We start from the raw sequence: 18,495 nt of genomic DNA, 5'->3' as shown, positions 1-18,495 counted from the left end.
GTGAGTCCTCCTTCTACAGCACGGTACGCCACAGCTTCCAGGTGAGTCCTGCTTCTATAGCATGGCTAGTAACAGCCACACATAGCTAGCCACAGTTTCCAAGTGAGTCCTCCTTCTACAGCAGAGCCAGATATGCCAATAAAAATATTCATCAGTAAAAAATCTGACGTGCTACTTTTTTTTCGCTTTCGTTTTTGAATTCAGCTATGCAAAGTACATAAAGATCAGGTATTTCCATACAAGTTACAAAATATAAATATATAAAACCCTTATCCGCACCTCAATGGTGCATAGGGCACTGCGTCATATAAACGCAGTGTTATCTTGATCGTTTACACATGAAGGAAAGGTGATCAGCCCTCCGCTTCAAGTACCAGTCCAGGGTAATATTGAATAAATATGACAGTGAAAAAATCACTAATATTTATTTTATCCCCCTTGGGAATCGAACCCGGGACCTCCAGAACGGTAGCCGAGCGTGCTGACCATTGCACTACGGAGGCGGACAAAATAAAAGTTCTAAATTGTTGGCCAGTGCTATTATTAATTTTGTGAAATAATATGTTGATTTCGAAGACCAATTTTCACACATCCAGTTATAGATCAAACTACGCAAACAGCGACCATTTATGTAATATGATTTATGCACAGTCAGAGTGTATGGCAATTGTTTACACGCGGGGGAATTCAGGCAGCTGTTCACACACCCGGCTGTTGACACTGTCACACGTTGACCACGTAGCCATGCGCAGGTGGCCACCTGATTGGTGAATAGCGCTTCACACGTTCTCTCGAGTCTAAAATCAAATAATGACTAGCCGAATTGGAATATTTGATTTTTCACGGTCAACGAGATGAAATATGACTAGGTTCTGATTGATCTGATTGTGCCATTATTGTTTAATAATGTATATATAAAGATCATTTCATTCAAACTCTTATCCGCACCCCAATGGTGCATAAGGCATATAAACGCAGTCTTATCTTGATCGTTAACACAAGAAGGAAAGGTGATCAGCCCTCCGCTTCAGGTCCAGGGTAATATTGAATAAATATTAGAGTGAAAAAATCACTTATATTTATTTGACCCCCCTTGGGAATCGAACCCGGGACCTCCAGAACGGTAGCCGAGCATGCTGACCATTACACTATGGAGGCGTATGTGAGGAGAATGGAAACACCCAGACTCCCTTACATTGCATTGCGGCTAACCCCAAGGTAGACGTCTCCCGGGCAGACTACCAAAGAGATAAATCGTCAGCTGGGAATCGACATCGCAGGAGACCAATCCCTCTTAAAAACAGGCCACAAGGCCTACCAAGCAGAAGAATAATAAACAATTTGTCTCGCTCAGTTTCTTTTCAGGATTCCTTTCGTTCTTATAAATTGTTTCTTTTTTTCCAGGTCGGTGGATTCACTTTCTCCGGCCACTTTACATGGGTGGACATAATGGAAGCAGACCTCGCTAGACGGGAGAGTGATATATCCCCCACTAGGTATGTTTACCCTTTCCGTGAGCTGTTCAATTAATACGCAGACTGACGTCATGAAACAAAATGCACTTTATTTACAAGCTACATGTCTGGGTCCCGTTCAAAGCAATCCCCTTCCTGACGCACACACAAGCTGATGAAACAACAATGCTCCAGCCCAAGGGTGGCCAACCCGCGGCCCGCGGAGCAAATCACACATTTTTTCCTTTAGTGTACACAAAACCACCAAAAGAACATTCCACCGTGCGTAGTTCGTATCATACCCCATACATGAGACTACTTCACTATCCTGACAATTTCAAGACCCGTAATGGCGTCAAGTAGTAAAGACGTTGGACTAAAGTAGAGAAGAGTAACAGAAGAACTGAGAAGTTTTTAAGACAGATGGAATATAAAATATTTTTTGTGGAATTTAAAACAAAGCCAACATGGCTGATATGCAATGATTCTGTTTCCATCTTGAAAATGTATTACATTAAACGGCATTACGAGGCTAAGCATGCAAATATGCAAAAAGTACCTTATATCTATCTTGTTTGCTTTGAATGATAAAGTAAATTCTGTTTTACGGCCCGGTAGGAAATCTCTTGTTCTAAAATCTGGCCCGGCTACTGAAAATGTTGGCCACCCAGGGCTTTTAACCTGGCATTTGGCCGGCTCGCTTGATCACTATGTACAACATTTTGAATGTGTCCAAATACTTGTTCACAAAATATCCAGAGATTATCTCCAATTACAGGAGTTATTTTCATATTATTTTATGACATCTTATCAAGGATGAAGAGGAATATGGAAGTCTGGGCTGACGACCGTCATAGGCTGGTTTAAGTGATCACTTTACACACGTGTAACATTCACCAATTCTACCCATTATTGACAACCACACTTCTCAAATTCTTGGAAGTTCTGTATATATGAACCAATTTAGAAACCTTGTTCTTGAATCATTAGAACTTCACTAGAGACATCTATTGGTGAGATGTAAAGAAGCTTTTTACTAAGCAGAAACTCTTATATTAGTATGTGAGGTCCAAATCCTGGATTTCAATCACACACATACTAATATAAGAGTTTCTGCTTTGTTAAAACCTTCTTAACATCTCACCAATAGATGTCTCTAGTGAAGTTCTAATGATTCAAGAACAAGGTTTCTAAATTGGTTCATATTTATAGAACTACCAAGAATTTGAGTAAGTGGTTGCCAATAATGGGTAGAATTGGTAAATGTTACACGTGTGTAAAGTGATCACGTAAACCAGCCTATGACGGTCGTCGGCCCCGTAAATGCCCAGACTTCCGTATTCTTCTTCATATTTGATGAGATGTCAAAAAATAAAAAGATCACTATGTACGCTTGTGTGACGCTCACCGTTTTGCCCGTGCTGTACAGGTCGCCGACCATGGCTGGAGGTCTGTTCGCGATGGACAGGAAATACTTCTGGGAGGTCGGGTCGTATGATGAACTCATGGATGGATGGGGAGGAGAGAATCTGGAGATGAGCTTCAGGATATGGCAGTGTCAGTATACTTACACATATCGCTCACTCCTTTCAAGAACATCATATATCAAAAATTGTCAATTTTATGTTTTGCGTGTTTTCGGAATGCCCAGGAAATGTACTATATCCCAGCAAAAGAGGCATATTTTTTACTTAATATTTACCCGCTACAGGGCAGAAAGTGTTGTTTTAGCATTTTGAAGAAAATGTATTGTTTAATTATTTTTTTAAATATACTGAATATTTTTCAAATGGTTAAAAAATAACATTCAGGTTTTACCTAAAAAGATCTGTTGCACAGTAAAAATTTCAATAAGTGGCTTGATATTTATTTTGAATACATTATGTTATATTTTTAAATTTTAAAAACGTTCTCCTGAAAAATCAAGTTTTTTGATTTATGACGTTCTTGAAAGGAGTGAGCGAATTGCGATTCAATATTTACATTAATTTATATATTGGATAATTTCACCTCCGTAGTGTAATGGTCAGCACGCTTGGTTACCGTTCTGGAGGTCCCGGGTTTGATTCCCAGGGGAGGGGTCAAATAAATATGAGTGATTTTTTTCACTCTAATATTTATTCAATATTACCCCGGGCTGGTACCTGAAGCGGAGGGCTGATCACCTTTCCTTTGTGCGTTAATGATCAAGACAACACTGCATTTATATGATGCACCATTGGGGTGCGGATAATGGTGTGAAGAAGAAGAAATATTGGATAATTTATATAGCGCCATTTATTAAAAACACATTTCAGATACGTTTTTTCAAAATTTCATTAATTGATTCGGCAGTCTTTTTGTGGTGAAACCTATCCATTTTTAATTAAAAAATTACTTAGTAGATATCACTATTTCTTAAATCTACTGTGACACGTGTTTCGACGCATTCCCCATCATTTTCAAACACCGTATTTGAATTTGGATTAATTTTTGGGCGAGCGAGTCCTTGCAAACTAGACTGCACCTGCGAGTGAGTAAGCTTCGTCTCGTATTAATTGAGTTTCATATTTTTCCAGGCGGCGGCAGTCTGGAGACCATTCCTTGCTCCCGAGTGGGCCACGTCTTCCGGGAATTCCATCCGTACAAATTCCCCAACGACCAGGACACACACGGTGACTTGATTTTTTGATAATCTAACCTAATCTAAATATTGACAAATAAAACACTTTGTTTTTTGATCCACTCACATTTATATTAAAACTAACTGGTTTCGGCAACAACCTGTTGCCCTCTTCAGGGTTCGTTTCATGACTAAACGGTTCAGAAAACCGAAAAAAAAAACCTAATAAATTATGATTATATGATGTACCAAGTTTATAAATATCCCTTTAACCTTTTAACCGCGTTAACTTTGTTCCTGAGAGACGCCCGTGCGCGACGGGCCGTATTTTGCCGTTTTTTAAATGATTACTTTTATCATGTATTTAGTTAAGAAACGATTATTAGTCAGATATTTCAACAGATGTCATAAGGCCAAGGATTGACGTATTATTTCATCCAAAGTTCCACACCATGAAAAAATCCCTCCAAGTTGAACTGAGGTTCGAAACTTGGAGCAAAGTAAAAACACATACGGTTATGTCAGCCGCGTATGTGGCATGTTTTCTGAAAACACATACGGTTATGCGAGCCACGTGGATCCGGTTAAATCTATCTAAATCCATCTAAAAACAATTTTTTCTGTAATATAATGTTTCCGTTTGTTATAGGAATAAATACGGCGCGACTGGCACTAGTTTGGATGGACGAGTATGCCAAATACTTCTTCCAAGAAAGACAAGACCTGCAGGTGATTTTGATATTAATAAGCCCATCACTATATACAGTTGGTTTTTTATGGTCTAACCATCTTATAGACCAAGGGTGCCATCCCGCGGCCCGCGGGACGCACGCGGCCCGCCGGGTGTCTTCTTGTGGCCCGCGGAGCATGTCACACATTTTTTTAAATTGTTCATAAAACTACTTTGTGTTTTGATCCACTCACATTTTTATTAACCAACTAGTTTCGGCAACAACGTGTTGCCCTCTTCAGGGTTACAATTATTACTAAATTTATATATAAATATATATGTATATTACATTAGAATTAAGGAACACATGAGATGTCTTAATAATAACAATTTTTCGGAATTCACGGACCACATCTTATCTAATAATCATTCGTTCAATTTTGAAGATGGGATAAAAATTTTGCATTGCAATAACAGAACTAGCCAAATTAATAATTTAGAGGTGTTAGAAATAAAAAAAAGCGGTTAAACAAAAATTAAATATAATTAATAACCAAATAAACGTTAGTCAAAGTCCCATTTTTAATATTTTTCCCATAAAATCAAACCCAACCTAAACAGAGTTATCCCCTTCCTTGCTCTTACCCCTCCTTAAAACACCATTACCCCCACCCCTACCCTTTTGAAACCCAACAACTTGTACACTGTTTTGTTTTATATATATATTTAGTAATAAATGTAACCCTGAAGAGGGCAACAGGTTGTTGCCGAAACTAGTTGGTTAATAAAAATGTGAGTGGATCAAAACACAAAGTATTTTTATTTCTCGAAATAATATATCAATATGATCCACAAAGTTAATGCTTTCAATATTCAAAACATGTTCATAAAACCACCAAAAGAACATTCCATCGTACGTAGTTCGTTTCCTATCCATAGGTAGTATTTCATTATCGCGACAATTTCTTCTATGGTGTATTCGTTTCAACAAACAATCACAACATTTTACGATAGACTTTTAAACACACATTGATGCTGCTATTACCGACTGACTAGAGTGCTCAAGGGTCAAAATACTTTGTAAAAGCTTGTTACGCCATAGCCATGATACTAGCAAAAAAATGGAACCAATCTTCGGATTGTAAAATGGTTGAGGAATGTTTGGAGAGTGTCGTTAAAATTCTGTGCCCAGAAAAGAAAACTAATTTCTCAAAAATAAGCCTGTCCCTAATTTAGTAAAAATGTTTGATTATCATTTTTTATACAGTCTATTAAAAAAAAACAGTATATTTCATGTTTGCTTTGAATAATCAAAGATATTTTTTTTTACGGCCCGGTAGAAAATCTCATTTCTTAAATTTGGCCCGGCTGCTGAAAAGGTCGGCCACCCATGCTAAAGACCTTTTTGAATTACCTAACGTCCAAGTGACACTGAAATCTAGCTACGTCTTATGCAACATTGTTTATCATGTCCCTACTCAGGCTTCAGTTTTATAAGTTTCACAGCCTATGCCTACTTGTGAGTGGATTTACTCTTTATGTTTAAAGTTACTATAATTTCATTTTGTCCGCCTCTGTAGTGTAATGGTCAGCACGCTCGGCTACCGTTCTGAAGGTCCCGGGTTCGATTCCCAGGGGGGGGGGTCAAATAAATATAAGTGATTTTTTCACTCTAATATTTATTCAATATTACCCTGGACTGGTACCTGAAGCGGAAGGCTGATCACCTTTCCTTCGTGTGTTAACGATCAAGATAACACTGTGTTTATAATGCAGTGCCCTATGCACCATTGGGGTGCGGAAAAGGGTTTGAATGAAAAATAATTTCATGTAATTCATGAGTGAAAATTCTAGGCAAAAACACTCGCTATCTCGCTAGACTTTATACATTAGCTATGAGTTTATCCATTTCAATGATTCTAAGTTAGCAGTGAAGTTACTTAGGTGTATGATTTTAATTCTTGATTTTACTCAGGTAGTGAATTTACTTGTTTATTCTTATATCTATGTGCATACTTACATTTCTATCAAATACTTACATTGCGCCTAGGAAGGCAACACGCTTAACTTAATATTACACTTAACTTATGATTAAGTAGCGTCTGTGTGCGGGCGGCTGGAATGGGCGGGCTCGTCGGGGGGGGCGGCAGGCCCAAGTGTGTTGGTGATATGATAATGTAGTGACAATGCTAAAGACCATTCATCTTCCCAATCATACTTGTTTCAGTCGCAGATTTCTTCGGATTTCTCCATTGGTAGCTCCTAACCCTGACATTACTAATTATAAACAGAATTCATATTTATGGCAAACTTTTACCAATAGGCTTTAGTCACGATGTTGGATTATTGGCTAATAAATTAATATGAAAAAATCACAAGACTATCGGTAACATTCTTATTGAAATCTGTAGGGAACTAAGGGAGATATTAAAGTCTAATCATTAGATATTTGAATAAAGCGAAAAATGTGATGCATTCTGAAAACATGAACAACTGAAAATTGAAGATTTTTGATATGTGACGTTGTTGAAAGGAGTGCGCGATGTGTGTGCGAGTGTATTTTTTTGTGAATTAATGTTTGTTATATACCATTTATCTATTTATGAAGACCTGTTATTAGTTTGTGTTAATTGTTTTGTTTACTGTCTTGTATTTGTAGTTTGTTTATTTTACTAAAATTATTTGATCTTTTTGTTTAGGACATTGTGAGTGAAGAGGACGTCGCGCACAGGAAGATGCTGAGAGAAAAGTTGAACTGCAAGCCCTTCAAGTGGTACCTGGAGAATGTGTATCCGGAAAAATTCGTCCCGGGAGAAAATGTTATCGGTCACGGGAGGTTAGTTTTCTTTTTTGGCACATTTATTCTACTACAGGTATTTGGGGAAGCTTGCCTACATTTTCCAAACTTTTATTCATATATTTTTGATTATAGGTGCCTCAATTTGAGATGAAACATCTATCTTTTTTTTGTACAAAAGAAGAAGAATTTCTGAACATACCAGGGCTTATGACTTGGCAATTTAGCAGGCTTTAGTAATCACTTTATATTATTTATTGTAACTGCAGACAGTTGGCAGAATTCCATATTGAATTGTTGGGTAATATATCCAAAATAAAACAAAGTTTGTTGGATTGAATTCTACATTTATTTATGTACCATATATCACTCACTCCTTTCAAGAACGTCGTAAATCAAAAAAACTTGATTATTCAGGAGAATGTTTTTAAAGTTTAAAAATATAACACAATGTATTAAAAATAAATATCAAGCCACTTATTGAACTTTTTACTGGGCAACAGATCTTTTGAGGTAAAACCTGAAGATATTTTGCTCCATTTGAAAAATATTCAGTTTTTTATTAAAAATTATTAAACAATAACTTTTCTTCAAAATGCAAAAACAACATTTTCTGCCCTGTAGCGGGTAAACATTAAGTTAAAAATATGCCGATTTTGCTGGGATGTAGTACATTTTCTGGGCATTCCGAAAACATGCACAACTGAAAATTGTCAATTTTTGATTTATGACGTTCTTGAAAGGAGTGAGCGATATGTTAATACGTGACGCGTTTGGTCTTTTTAGGACATTATCAAACACTGGCTAAAAACATTTACAATATCGCTCACTCCTTTCAAGAACGTCATAAATCAAAAAAATTGATTTTTCAGGAGAACGTTTTTAAAGTTTAAATATATAATACAATGTGTTAAAAATAAGTATCAAGCCATTTACTGAACTTTTTACTGTGCAACAGATCTTTTTAAGTAAAACGTGATAGTTTTTTCTCCATTTGAAAAATATTTAGTTTATTAAAAAAAAAATTTAAACAATACCTTTTCTTCAAAATCCAAAAACAACATTTTCTGCCCTGCAGCGGGTAAATATTAAGTTAAAAATATGGCTCTTTTTCTGGGGTATAGTACATTTTCTGGGCATTCAGAAAACATGCAAAACTGAAAATATACAATTTTTGATTTATGACGTTCTTGAAAGGAGTGAGCGATATGTTAATACGTGACGCGTTTGGTCTTTTTAGGACATTATCAAACACTGGCTAAAAACATTTACAAAATGTCCTTGTATACTGATAATAATTGCTATTATCACGTCCAGGATTACATATAATGGTGGGTATTTCGGTGGGTAATATGGATTTCTATGAATGTTAAGATAAGCCTAAGTTTCTAAGAATGTTTGACAATGTCCTAAGAAGACGAAACGCTTCACGTATTAACATATACATAAATAAATGCAGAATTCAATCCAACAAACCTTGTTTTATTTTGGATATATTACCCAACAAATCACTTTAAATAATTATATGGTGAGATGAGGTGATCTTTTGAGCAATAGATGACTCTAGTGAAATTCTAGTGATTCAAGCACTATGTTTTGAATTTAAACAATATATATAGAAGTTCCAAGAATTTGCGTAGTATGGTTGTCAATCATGGGTAGAATTGGCGAATGTTACACATGTCGCTCACTCCTTTCAAGAACGTCATAAATCAAAAAACTTGATTTTTCAGGAGAATGTTTTTAAAGTTTAAAATATAACACAATGTATTAAAAATAAATATCAAGCCACTAATTGAACTTTTTACTGTGCTACAGATCTTTTTAGGTAAAACCTGAAGGTTTTTTCTCCATTTGAAAAATATTTAGTTTATTTAAAAATATAATAAAACAATACATTTTCTTCAAAATACAAAAACATCAGTTTCGGCCCTGTAGCGGGTAAATATTAATTAAATAATGTGCCTTTTTTGCTGGGATATAGTACATTTTCTGGGCATTCCGAAAACATGCACAACTGAAAATTCACGATTTTTGATTTATGACGTTCTTCAAAGGAGTGAGCGATGTGTTAACCGGCCTATGACAGTCGTAAGACCCGTAAATGCCCCGACTTCCATATTCTTCTTCATCCGTGTTGGGATGTCAAAAAATAATATCCTCTTTATTAATTTTAACAAAACTTTTGTTTATTTTTTATCGCATCTAACAAAAATAGGAGGACTGGATTATGCTAATTTTCATAGGTGAGTACTACTACACTACTAATTAACCCATCCGCATATCACTTTTTTTCAAAACATGCATATAAATACACTAATTGAATGTATCCCCGCAAGTAAGAAAGTTGCCCCGCCCGGAGGGGAGGTGATATGGGTTGTCAAACAAGGGGGCGCTAATATTTTGCACCTGATAAAACGAGAACAAACATAGAAATAATCTTTAATGCAGAAAAAGGTCCCGCACACGCGCGGTCCAACAGCCGACCAATGACGCAGCCACGCCGCGCGCGTGGGTGCGACGTCAACGGCGTTCAAATTCAACCGAGTTATAAAAATAAACTATCTCATAAAATTATAACTTTTACTGTTTAACCAATAAATATGGTACATATAACTATTATGCACGTATTTTATCGTGTGTCTAGATCAGAAATGTGATAAATTAACATGAAAACTTGAAAAAATAACTCAATAAAATATTACTCCTGGGATGTACAGTTTTGATTTCTCACTGATTTTAGTTGGTATTTCAATCAAAAGGATAATTCTATCTTTACAGGGACATCTTTGGTCAAGTGTCGTCAATAAATTTGTATTAAAATTATAAGAAATAATGCATTACAAAAAGCTTTCTTTACTGATTTGTAGATATCACACGAAAGTATCTTTATAATATGAACTACCACGAATGGGGGCGTGGCTTAAACGGCGGCTGATTTGCAAATGTAAAAACATACCTACCGCCAACGGCTGGCGGCTGATAGGCTGATGGTTAAGTATGCTTTTGAGCATGTTCTCTATCTGTTTACATTTGCTTGAGATAAGCATACTTTTATTCACATACATCAATACTAGCACGCTCATAAGCAAACCTGTTCAGACGCGCTCGGAGCACTGTAGGCAGTCAACCATTATCGATTTTTGAGCATGCTTTACAGCCAATCAAAAATAAATCTAACAAAATCTAAAATTGTAGTATGTTTGTTTAAAAAATGTACAAATTTAAGCGTGACCTTGTACCTACAGCTTTGCAAAAATAAATATATAAAATAACAATAAAATCTAAAATTGTGGTATGTATGGTATGTATAATTTTTTACAAATTTATGCTTGGCCTTGTACAACTAAAAATTGCTGTTTGTATGTTTAAAAAATTGACAAATTTGTGCGTGACCTTGTACCTACATACAGCTAATCAAATATAAATCTAAAATGTGACAAAAATCTAAAAATGTATGTATGTATGTTTAAAAAATTACAAATTTGCACGTGGCCTTTTATGTATACATAATATAAAACCCTTACCGCACCCCAATGGTGCATAGGGCACTGCTTCATATAAACGCAGTGTTATCTCGATCGTTTACACATGAAGGAAAGGTGATCAGCCCTCCACTTCAGGTACCAGTCCAGGGTAATATTGAATAAATATTAGGGTGAAATACTTATATTTATTAAACCCCCCTGGGAATCGAACCCGGGACCTCCAGAACGGTAGCCGATCATGCTGACCATTACACTACGGAGGCGGCCTTGTATAGCTAATCAAATATAAATCTAAAAAAATTACCTACTCATAACCCTTATCCGCACCCAATGGTGCATAGGGCACTGCATCGAATTGACGCATTGTTATCTTGATCATTACTTACATGAAGGCAAGGTGATCACTCTTGCGCTTCAGGAACCAGTCCAGGGTAATATTGAATAAATATTGCAGCGTAAAATCACCAATTATTTTCACCCCCCCTGGGAATCGAACCCGGGACCTCCAGCACGGTAGCTAAACACGCCGACCATTACACCACGGAGGCGGAGAAAAAAAAATTAAAAAATAAAAATTACACCATGCTAAAAATTTTTACACAACATGAATTTAATAAAAATTACACCATGATTTTATGAATTGAAATATTCCAGGATAATGAACCCTTCCAAGCACCTCTGTCTGGACACGATGGGCGCCAGCAGCGATGAGACCTTCCCCGCGCTGGGCGTGTACGTCTGCCACGACCAGCTGTACGCCTCGCAGCACCTCAGTCTGACAGTGCACGGCCAGCTGCGCACGGAGGAGAAGTGCGCCCTCATCCAGTACAAGAGGTAACGACCAATAACAGTTAGTAACGACTAGTAACGGTTAGTACGCGTTACTTACGGTTAGTACGCGTTACTAACCGTTAGTACGCGTTACTAACCGTTACTAATTGTAAGTACGCGTTATTAACGGTTAGTACGTGTTACTAACGGTTAGTATACGTTACTAACCATTACTAATTGTTACTAACTGTTGTACTGGTTATTACATATTACTAACGGTTATAAAGCTTTTGTTACGGTTAGTAAGTTACCAACTAAGCCAGGAATATTAGTGGTGTTAGTAACAGTTATTAATCGTTAGTAACGGTCAGTAAGCGTTAGTAACGGTCAGTAAGCGTTAGTATCGGTTAGTAATCATTAGTATCGGTTAGTAAACGTAAGTAACCTTAAGTAAACATTAGTTACTGTTAGTGAGTGTTGGTAACGGTTAGTAAGCATTAGTAACGGTAAGTAAGCGTTAGTAACGGTTAGTAATCATTAGAATCGGTTAGTAAACGTAAGTAACCATAAATAAACATTAGTTACTGTTAGTACTTACTTGCTTACTGTTATTACTTACACTTGTTAGTAACAGTTAGTAAGCATTAGTAACGGTAAGTAAGCGTTAGTAACGGTTAGTAATCATTAGTATCGGTTAGTAAACGTAAGTAACCATAAGTAAACATTAGTTACTGTTAGTACTTACTTGCTTACTGTTAGTACTTACACTTGTTAGTAACGGTTAGTAAGCATTAGTAACGGTAAGTAAGCGTTAGTAACGGTTAGTAATCATTAGTATCGGTTAGTAAACGTAAGTAACCATAAGTAAACATTAGTTACTGTTAGTACTTACTTGCTTACTGTTAGTACTTACACTTGTTAGTAATGGTTAGTAAGCATTAGTAACGGTAAGTAAACGTTAGTAACGGTTAGTAATCATTAGTATCGGTTAGTAAACGTAAGTAACCATAAGTAAACATTAGTTACTGTTAGTACTTACTTGCTTAATGTTAGTACTTACACTTGTTAGTAACGGTTAGTAAGCATTAGTAACGGTAAGTAAGCGTTAGTAACGATTAGTGTTACTTATAGACGTCTAGTAGCAATTAGTCAGTTACTTACAATTGGAATGAAAATTATAAAAAAAAAAATTAAAAATATAAATATTTGTATTTTTATTATTTATACAAATATTTAAATTTCATACTATTTCTGTGAGCCTGAGCGGCTCAGTATTAGAAATAGGTATCAAATTGTGGTAGAGTGGGTTCCAACCAAGAAACTCTAACTTATGAGTCCGCGACACTAACCACGGGACCACAACCCGACTTAACTTTTTAATGTTTTAAATTAAAAAGATTATAAATTTGCATATTATCTTTTAGAGACGAAGATTCTGAACATGGAGTGGTAATGGATGACTGTCATCGGAAGCACAAAGACCAGGTGAGGAAATGAATTATCTAATAATGGTATAGCATAGTGGTAAGCAAGTTTGGCTGCCATTCGCCAGGTTTCAGGTTCAATTTTGGGAAGAAGAAACTCTTACTAGTGCATGTGATTGATGAATGCAATTATCAACAATCAAGTTAGCACTGCATTAATCCCGTGTGATGCCTTTAGATGGGGGTAAGGTGTCCGCCTCCATAGTGCAGTGGTTACCGTGTTTGGCTACCACGGAGGTCCTGGGTTCGATTCCCAGAGAGGTCAAAATATATAATTATTTTTTCACTTAATATTTATTCAATATTACCCTGGACTGGTAGCTGAAGCGGCAGGCTGATTGCCTTTCCTTCATGTGTTATGATCGCGATAACACTGCGTTTATATGATGCAGTGCCCTATGCACCATCGGGCGCGGATGAGGGTTTGAAGAAGAAGTAGACTAACTCTGGACTGTCCTACTCTTGGCGCTGTTGCCTCTCTTTAGTAAAATATTGATTTTTTTAGTGTATAAAGTGTAAAATTACTAAAAAACTAATTCATAAAAACATATTTTAGGTGGTTGTTCATTTTATCGATAATGCTTATCTCAGCCTTGCTCTGTTGGTCGGATATTCATAGTCTATCATTTCTCCTCCAGGCCTGGAAGCTGTTGAAGACCAACCAAATCCTCCACGTGGAGAGCAACCTGTGCTTGGACACCAAGGGTCTGCAAAGCGGAGACCAGCTGACGGCGTCGGAGTGCCAGCCCAAGGTCAAGACCCAGCTCTGGAGGCTGGAGTTCAACCAGCGGAACAACCAAGGCGCCCTGGAAACCAATTTGGAAGGTGAATCCTTTTATTTTTCAACTTGGTTTTTACCCACTTTATGCTTGTTCTTTTCATATTATTTTTTGACATCTCATCAAAGATGAAGAAGAATATGGAAGTCTGGGCATTTACGGGGCTGACGACCGTCATAGGCTGGTTTAAGTGATCACTTTACACACGTGTAACATTCACCAATTCTACCCATTATTGACAACCACACTACTCAAATTCTTGGAAGATCTGTATACATATATGAACCAATTTAGAAACCTTGTTCTTGAATCACTAGAACTTCACTAGAGACTTCTATTGGTGAGATGTAAAGAAGCTTTTTACTAAGCAGAAACTCTTATATTAGTATGTGAGGTCCGAATCCTGGATTATAATCACACACATGGGAAACGCCAGAAAATACCATTTTCATTTTTATTATTTAAGCTTATAATTTGACCAGACAATTTATTTACAACATTTTGAGTGTGTCCAAATACTTGTTCACAAAATCTGGATTATCTCCAATTACAGGAGTTATTTTCATATTATTCTTGTTCTTTTCACAAAAAAAGTATGTATGCTTAGCTGCAACACGGCTGTCCAAACTCAAAAAACAGTAAGGGACATTTTTTGTAGTAGGTTTTTTTTTGCATTTTGGACTAAGTAGAATCTACTTAGTCCAAAAATGCAAAAAAAACCTACTACAAAAAAAATGTCCCTTACTGTGTTTTAAATTTGGACAGCCGAACAGTTTAGAGACTAGAAGGAATGTGTATTTGATTACGCATTTTTATCCATTGTTGCGCGGTATGAGCGATAATCCTGAAATTATCTGGAGCATTGGTCTGTATGTTCCCGATAGTTACCTAAGACAGCGTCGGCATAGATTTTTTCCCATTCCTATATACAGGACCTATAATGGTCAGCGTGTTTAGCTGCCGTGCTGGAGGTCCCGGGTTCGATTCCCAGGGGGGTGAAAATAAATATTAGTGATTTTGCACTGTAATATTTATTTAATATTACCCTGGACTGGTTCCTGAAGCGCAAGAGTGATCATTTTGCCTTCATGTGAGTAATGATCAAGATAACACTGCTTCAATTTTATGCAGTGCCGTATGCAACATTGGGTGCGGATAAGGGTTATAAGAAAGTAAATAATATACTGAACCAACCTGCCGATGGTTATGCCTGTAGGAAGAGCTACCGCTATGTTGAACAATATCACACTGGATATTGATCTGTTCCATGTGTCTCAAGGAGTATTCCGAATGGGATTCTTCTACATCTTTAACCCTTTCAATGCCGGAAGGTATTATTATGGCCTTTCCCAGCAGGCCTTGATTTTTTTTTTTTAAATGTGAAAGCTTTTAGAAAGATGACTGTAACTTTGATAATATCTGTAAATTAAGTAATATTTTAGTATTTCTTAATCTTCCAATAGATGTGTCCATATATTCTAATTAAAAAATATATATTGCAATGAGATTTGATATTGGCATGCGACAACCTCAAAGAAGAGCGCTCATTTTGTATGGCCGGCCTGGCAAGCACGGAATTGGAGAACGCGTTAACGCCTTTGTGGCAGCAAAACGGCTAACAAGAGTCTTCATAGTCATTTTTACCAAGTTAATATATTATACTTACAAGTTTAAAATCCTTTGGGATATTTTCAGGGCAATATTAAGCTAGTAAGATATCAAATAGTCAACGATCACGTTTTTGTAAAAAATGCACTTGGTCACTTTCTCCTGTATGACTAATAAATAATAATAAAACCCTTATCCGCACCCCAATGGTGCATAGGGCACTGCGTCATATAAACGCAGAGTTATCTTGATCGTTTACACATGAAGGTGATCAGCCCTCCGCTTCAGGTACCAGTCCAGGGTAATATTGAATAAATATTATAGTGAATAAATCACTTGTATTTATTTGACCCCCCCTGGGAATCGAACCCGGGACCTCCAGAACGGTGGCTGAGCGTGCTGACCATTACACTACGGAGGCGGACGACTATGACCTGTATGACTATGATGTATTAATCATTGAATAAATTTAATTCAATTGAATAATTTAATCGTATGCTGAGCCACAAAAAGGTGTCCCAACAAGGCAGGTTTCTGGGACCTTTACCAACAATGAATTGGCGTTTCAGACATTAATCCGGACACGTTTGGGCTGCACTCGGACGAGAACGGCCCCGCGCCAGCCAACGCCAGCTCGCGCAAGAAGCCCCGCCGGCGGAAGGTGTTCAGCTCCAGCCGGAGCGCCGGGGACACTTCCGGGGACATCCTCGCCAAGCCGCAGTCCTTCCCGGGCAAGTTCCACGTGCCCGCGCGCCAGAGCGGCGCCGACAGCAACAGGCTGAGATAGCAGAGGTAGCACTTGATGACTCACTAACTAATAATAGAAACTTTCCGCACCCCAATGGTGCATAGGGCACTGCATCATATAAACGCAGTGCTATCTTGATCCGTTGACATGTGAAGGAAAGGTGATCAGCATCTAGGCTTCCTGACAGATCTGCTCTTGCAAAGGAATTTTTTTTTTTAACTAAGTTGTGAAATTTATTGAAAATTTGAATAAAATATAATTAAACCCTTATCCGCACCCCAATGGTGCATAGGGCACTGGGTCATATAAACGCAGTGTTATCTTGATCGTTTGCACATGAAGGTGATCAGCCCTCCGCTTCAAGTACCAGTCCAGGGTAATATTGAATAAATATTACAGTGAAAAAATCACTCATATTTATTCTTACCCCCCCTGGGAATCGAACCCGGGTCCTCCAGAACGGTAGCCGAGCGTGCTGACCATTACACTACGGAGGCGGACAAAATTTGAAACAACATAAAATTTGAAACAACATAAAATTTTATCCTGATTTTACTGTGAATTTACATTAAAATGCTTTCAATATCCCTGTCACTGCCAATCTAAATAAATACAAGTATGGAAATCCGTCACCAAATTTTCTAGAAGTACCCCGGTGCAGGCAGTGAAAGGGATTAGTATTTAGTTCAATTAGTCAGCTAGATCCGATTCCGACCCGACGTTGGCCGGTACACAGACGCCCACAACCTTGGTATTTTCACTATAATTTTCTTATCATTTATCGTTCACTTTGGTATTTTATAGATGATAGAATTGTTATTCCCAAAACCGGTAGTCATGAAGTATGGTTTTTAAGTCCGCCTCTGTAGTTTAATGGTCAGCACGCTCGGCTACCGTACTGCACGTCCCGGGCTCGATTCCCAGGAGGGGGAGTTGAGTTAGTTGTATGTGAGTTTTTCACTCTAATATTTATTTAATATTACCCTGGACTGGTACCTGAAGCGGAGGGCTGATAACCTTTGCTTAATTTATTAACGATTAAGATAACACTGCGTTTATATGACGCAGTGCCCTATGCACCATTGGGGTGCGGATAAGGGTTTGAATGAGTAGTTTTTAAGTGGTATTACTTAAAGTGAACAATGAATGATAAAAAAGTTATATTACCACACCACAAAGTTAAAAATGCTTTTTAAATACAAAACATATGATATTATTTCGAGAAATAAAAAGACTTTGTGTTTTGATCCACTCACATTTTTATTAACCAACTAGTTTCGGTAACAACCTGTTGCCCTCTTCAGGGTTTAATTTATGACTGAACAGGGTTTAATTTATGACTGAACTAAACCCTGAAGAGGGCAACAGGTTGTTGCCTAAACTAGTTGGTCAATAAAAATGTGAGTGGATCAAAACACAAAGTCTTTTTATTTCTCGAAATAATATATCGATATGATGCACAAAGTTAATGCTTTCAATATTCAAAACACAAAATATATTAACTTTTTATATTTCTTTCAGGAATTATTAATTCTAGACCAACGTACACGATTCTAAAATAAGAAATACATACTAACCAGACGGCAAATAGCTTGTGTATGACTCATCATTAGGAAAAAATAATCACTAAAGATATTTTTCATAAAAGTAATATATTAACACACTAAGGATGTGTGTTTTTTACGCCTGCAGAGCACTGACTATAGGATTCAATAATTATGTACCGTAGAACGGCTAGTTGAACTTTGATGTGTTACTTGAGCCCAGTACAAAAAAGAGATTTAAATCTGTGTTTGGTAGACCATTATCCGCACCCGAATGGTGCATAGGGCACTGCATCATATAGATGCAGTGTTATCTTGATCGTTAACACACGAAGGAAAGGTGATCAGCCCTCCGCTTTATGTACCAGTAGAGTGAAAAAATCACTTGTACACTTTGAATTCATTATTGTAGACAATAATGAACGTATGGTGACAATAAGTGTCACCCGTCAGGGAAACAATGAATCATGTCGATATGTTCATTATTGTAGACCAAATACAGTTCTAAATAATTTTTTTTGTACTGGGCTCAAGTAACACATCAAAGTTC

General features: G+C 37.1%; 1 protein-coding gene across 1 annotated transcript in view; it reads left to right on the top strand.

Annotated features, from left to right (window-relative positions):
* Nucleotides 1-18,197, top strand: part of LOC148304354 (polypeptide N-acetylgalactosaminyltransferase 1-like) — a 37,545-nt gene extending 19,348 nt beyond the window's left edge. The window contains exons 4-13 of the mRNA XM_088268448.1: nucleotides 1,405-1,496; nucleotides 2,884-3,011; nucleotides 4,013-4,108; nucleotides 4,706-4,785; nucleotides 7,426-7,562; nucleotides 11,666-11,845; nucleotides 13,207-13,267; nucleotides 13,905-14,091; nucleotides 16,223-16,445; nucleotides 17,923-18,197. Coding sequence (XP_088124574.1) covers nucleotides 1,405-1,496; nucleotides 2,884-3,011; nucleotides 4,013-4,108; nucleotides 4,706-4,785; nucleotides 7,426-7,562; nucleotides 11,666-11,845; nucleotides 13,207-13,267; nucleotides 13,905-14,091; nucleotides 16,223-16,440 — 1,179 coding nt within the window. The 3' untranslated portion in view covers nucleotides 16,441-16,445; nucleotides 17,923-18,197. The remainder of the gene's footprint in view (nucleotides 1-1,404; nucleotides 1,497-2,883; nucleotides 3,012-4,012; nucleotides 4,109-4,705; nucleotides 4,786-7,425; nucleotides 7,563-11,665; nucleotides 11,846-13,206; nucleotides 13,268-13,904; nucleotides 14,092-16,222; nucleotides 16,446-17,922) is intronic.
* The last annotated feature ends 298 nt before the right edge of the window (nucleotides 18,198-18,495 follow it).

The sequence above is a fragment of the Brachycentrus maculatus genome, unplaced genomic scaffold (genome assembly GCF_059751285.1).
Source record: "Brachycentrus maculatus isolate JH-2025_06_01 unplaced genomic scaffold, ASM5975128v1 h1tg000324l, whole genome shotgun sequence".
In the NCBI taxonomy this organism is placed as follows: Eukaryota; Metazoa; Arthropoda; class Insecta; order Trichoptera; family Brachycentridae; genus Brachycentrus; species Brachycentrus maculatus.
This window is presented reverse-complemented; position numbering and strand designations above follow the sequence as displayed.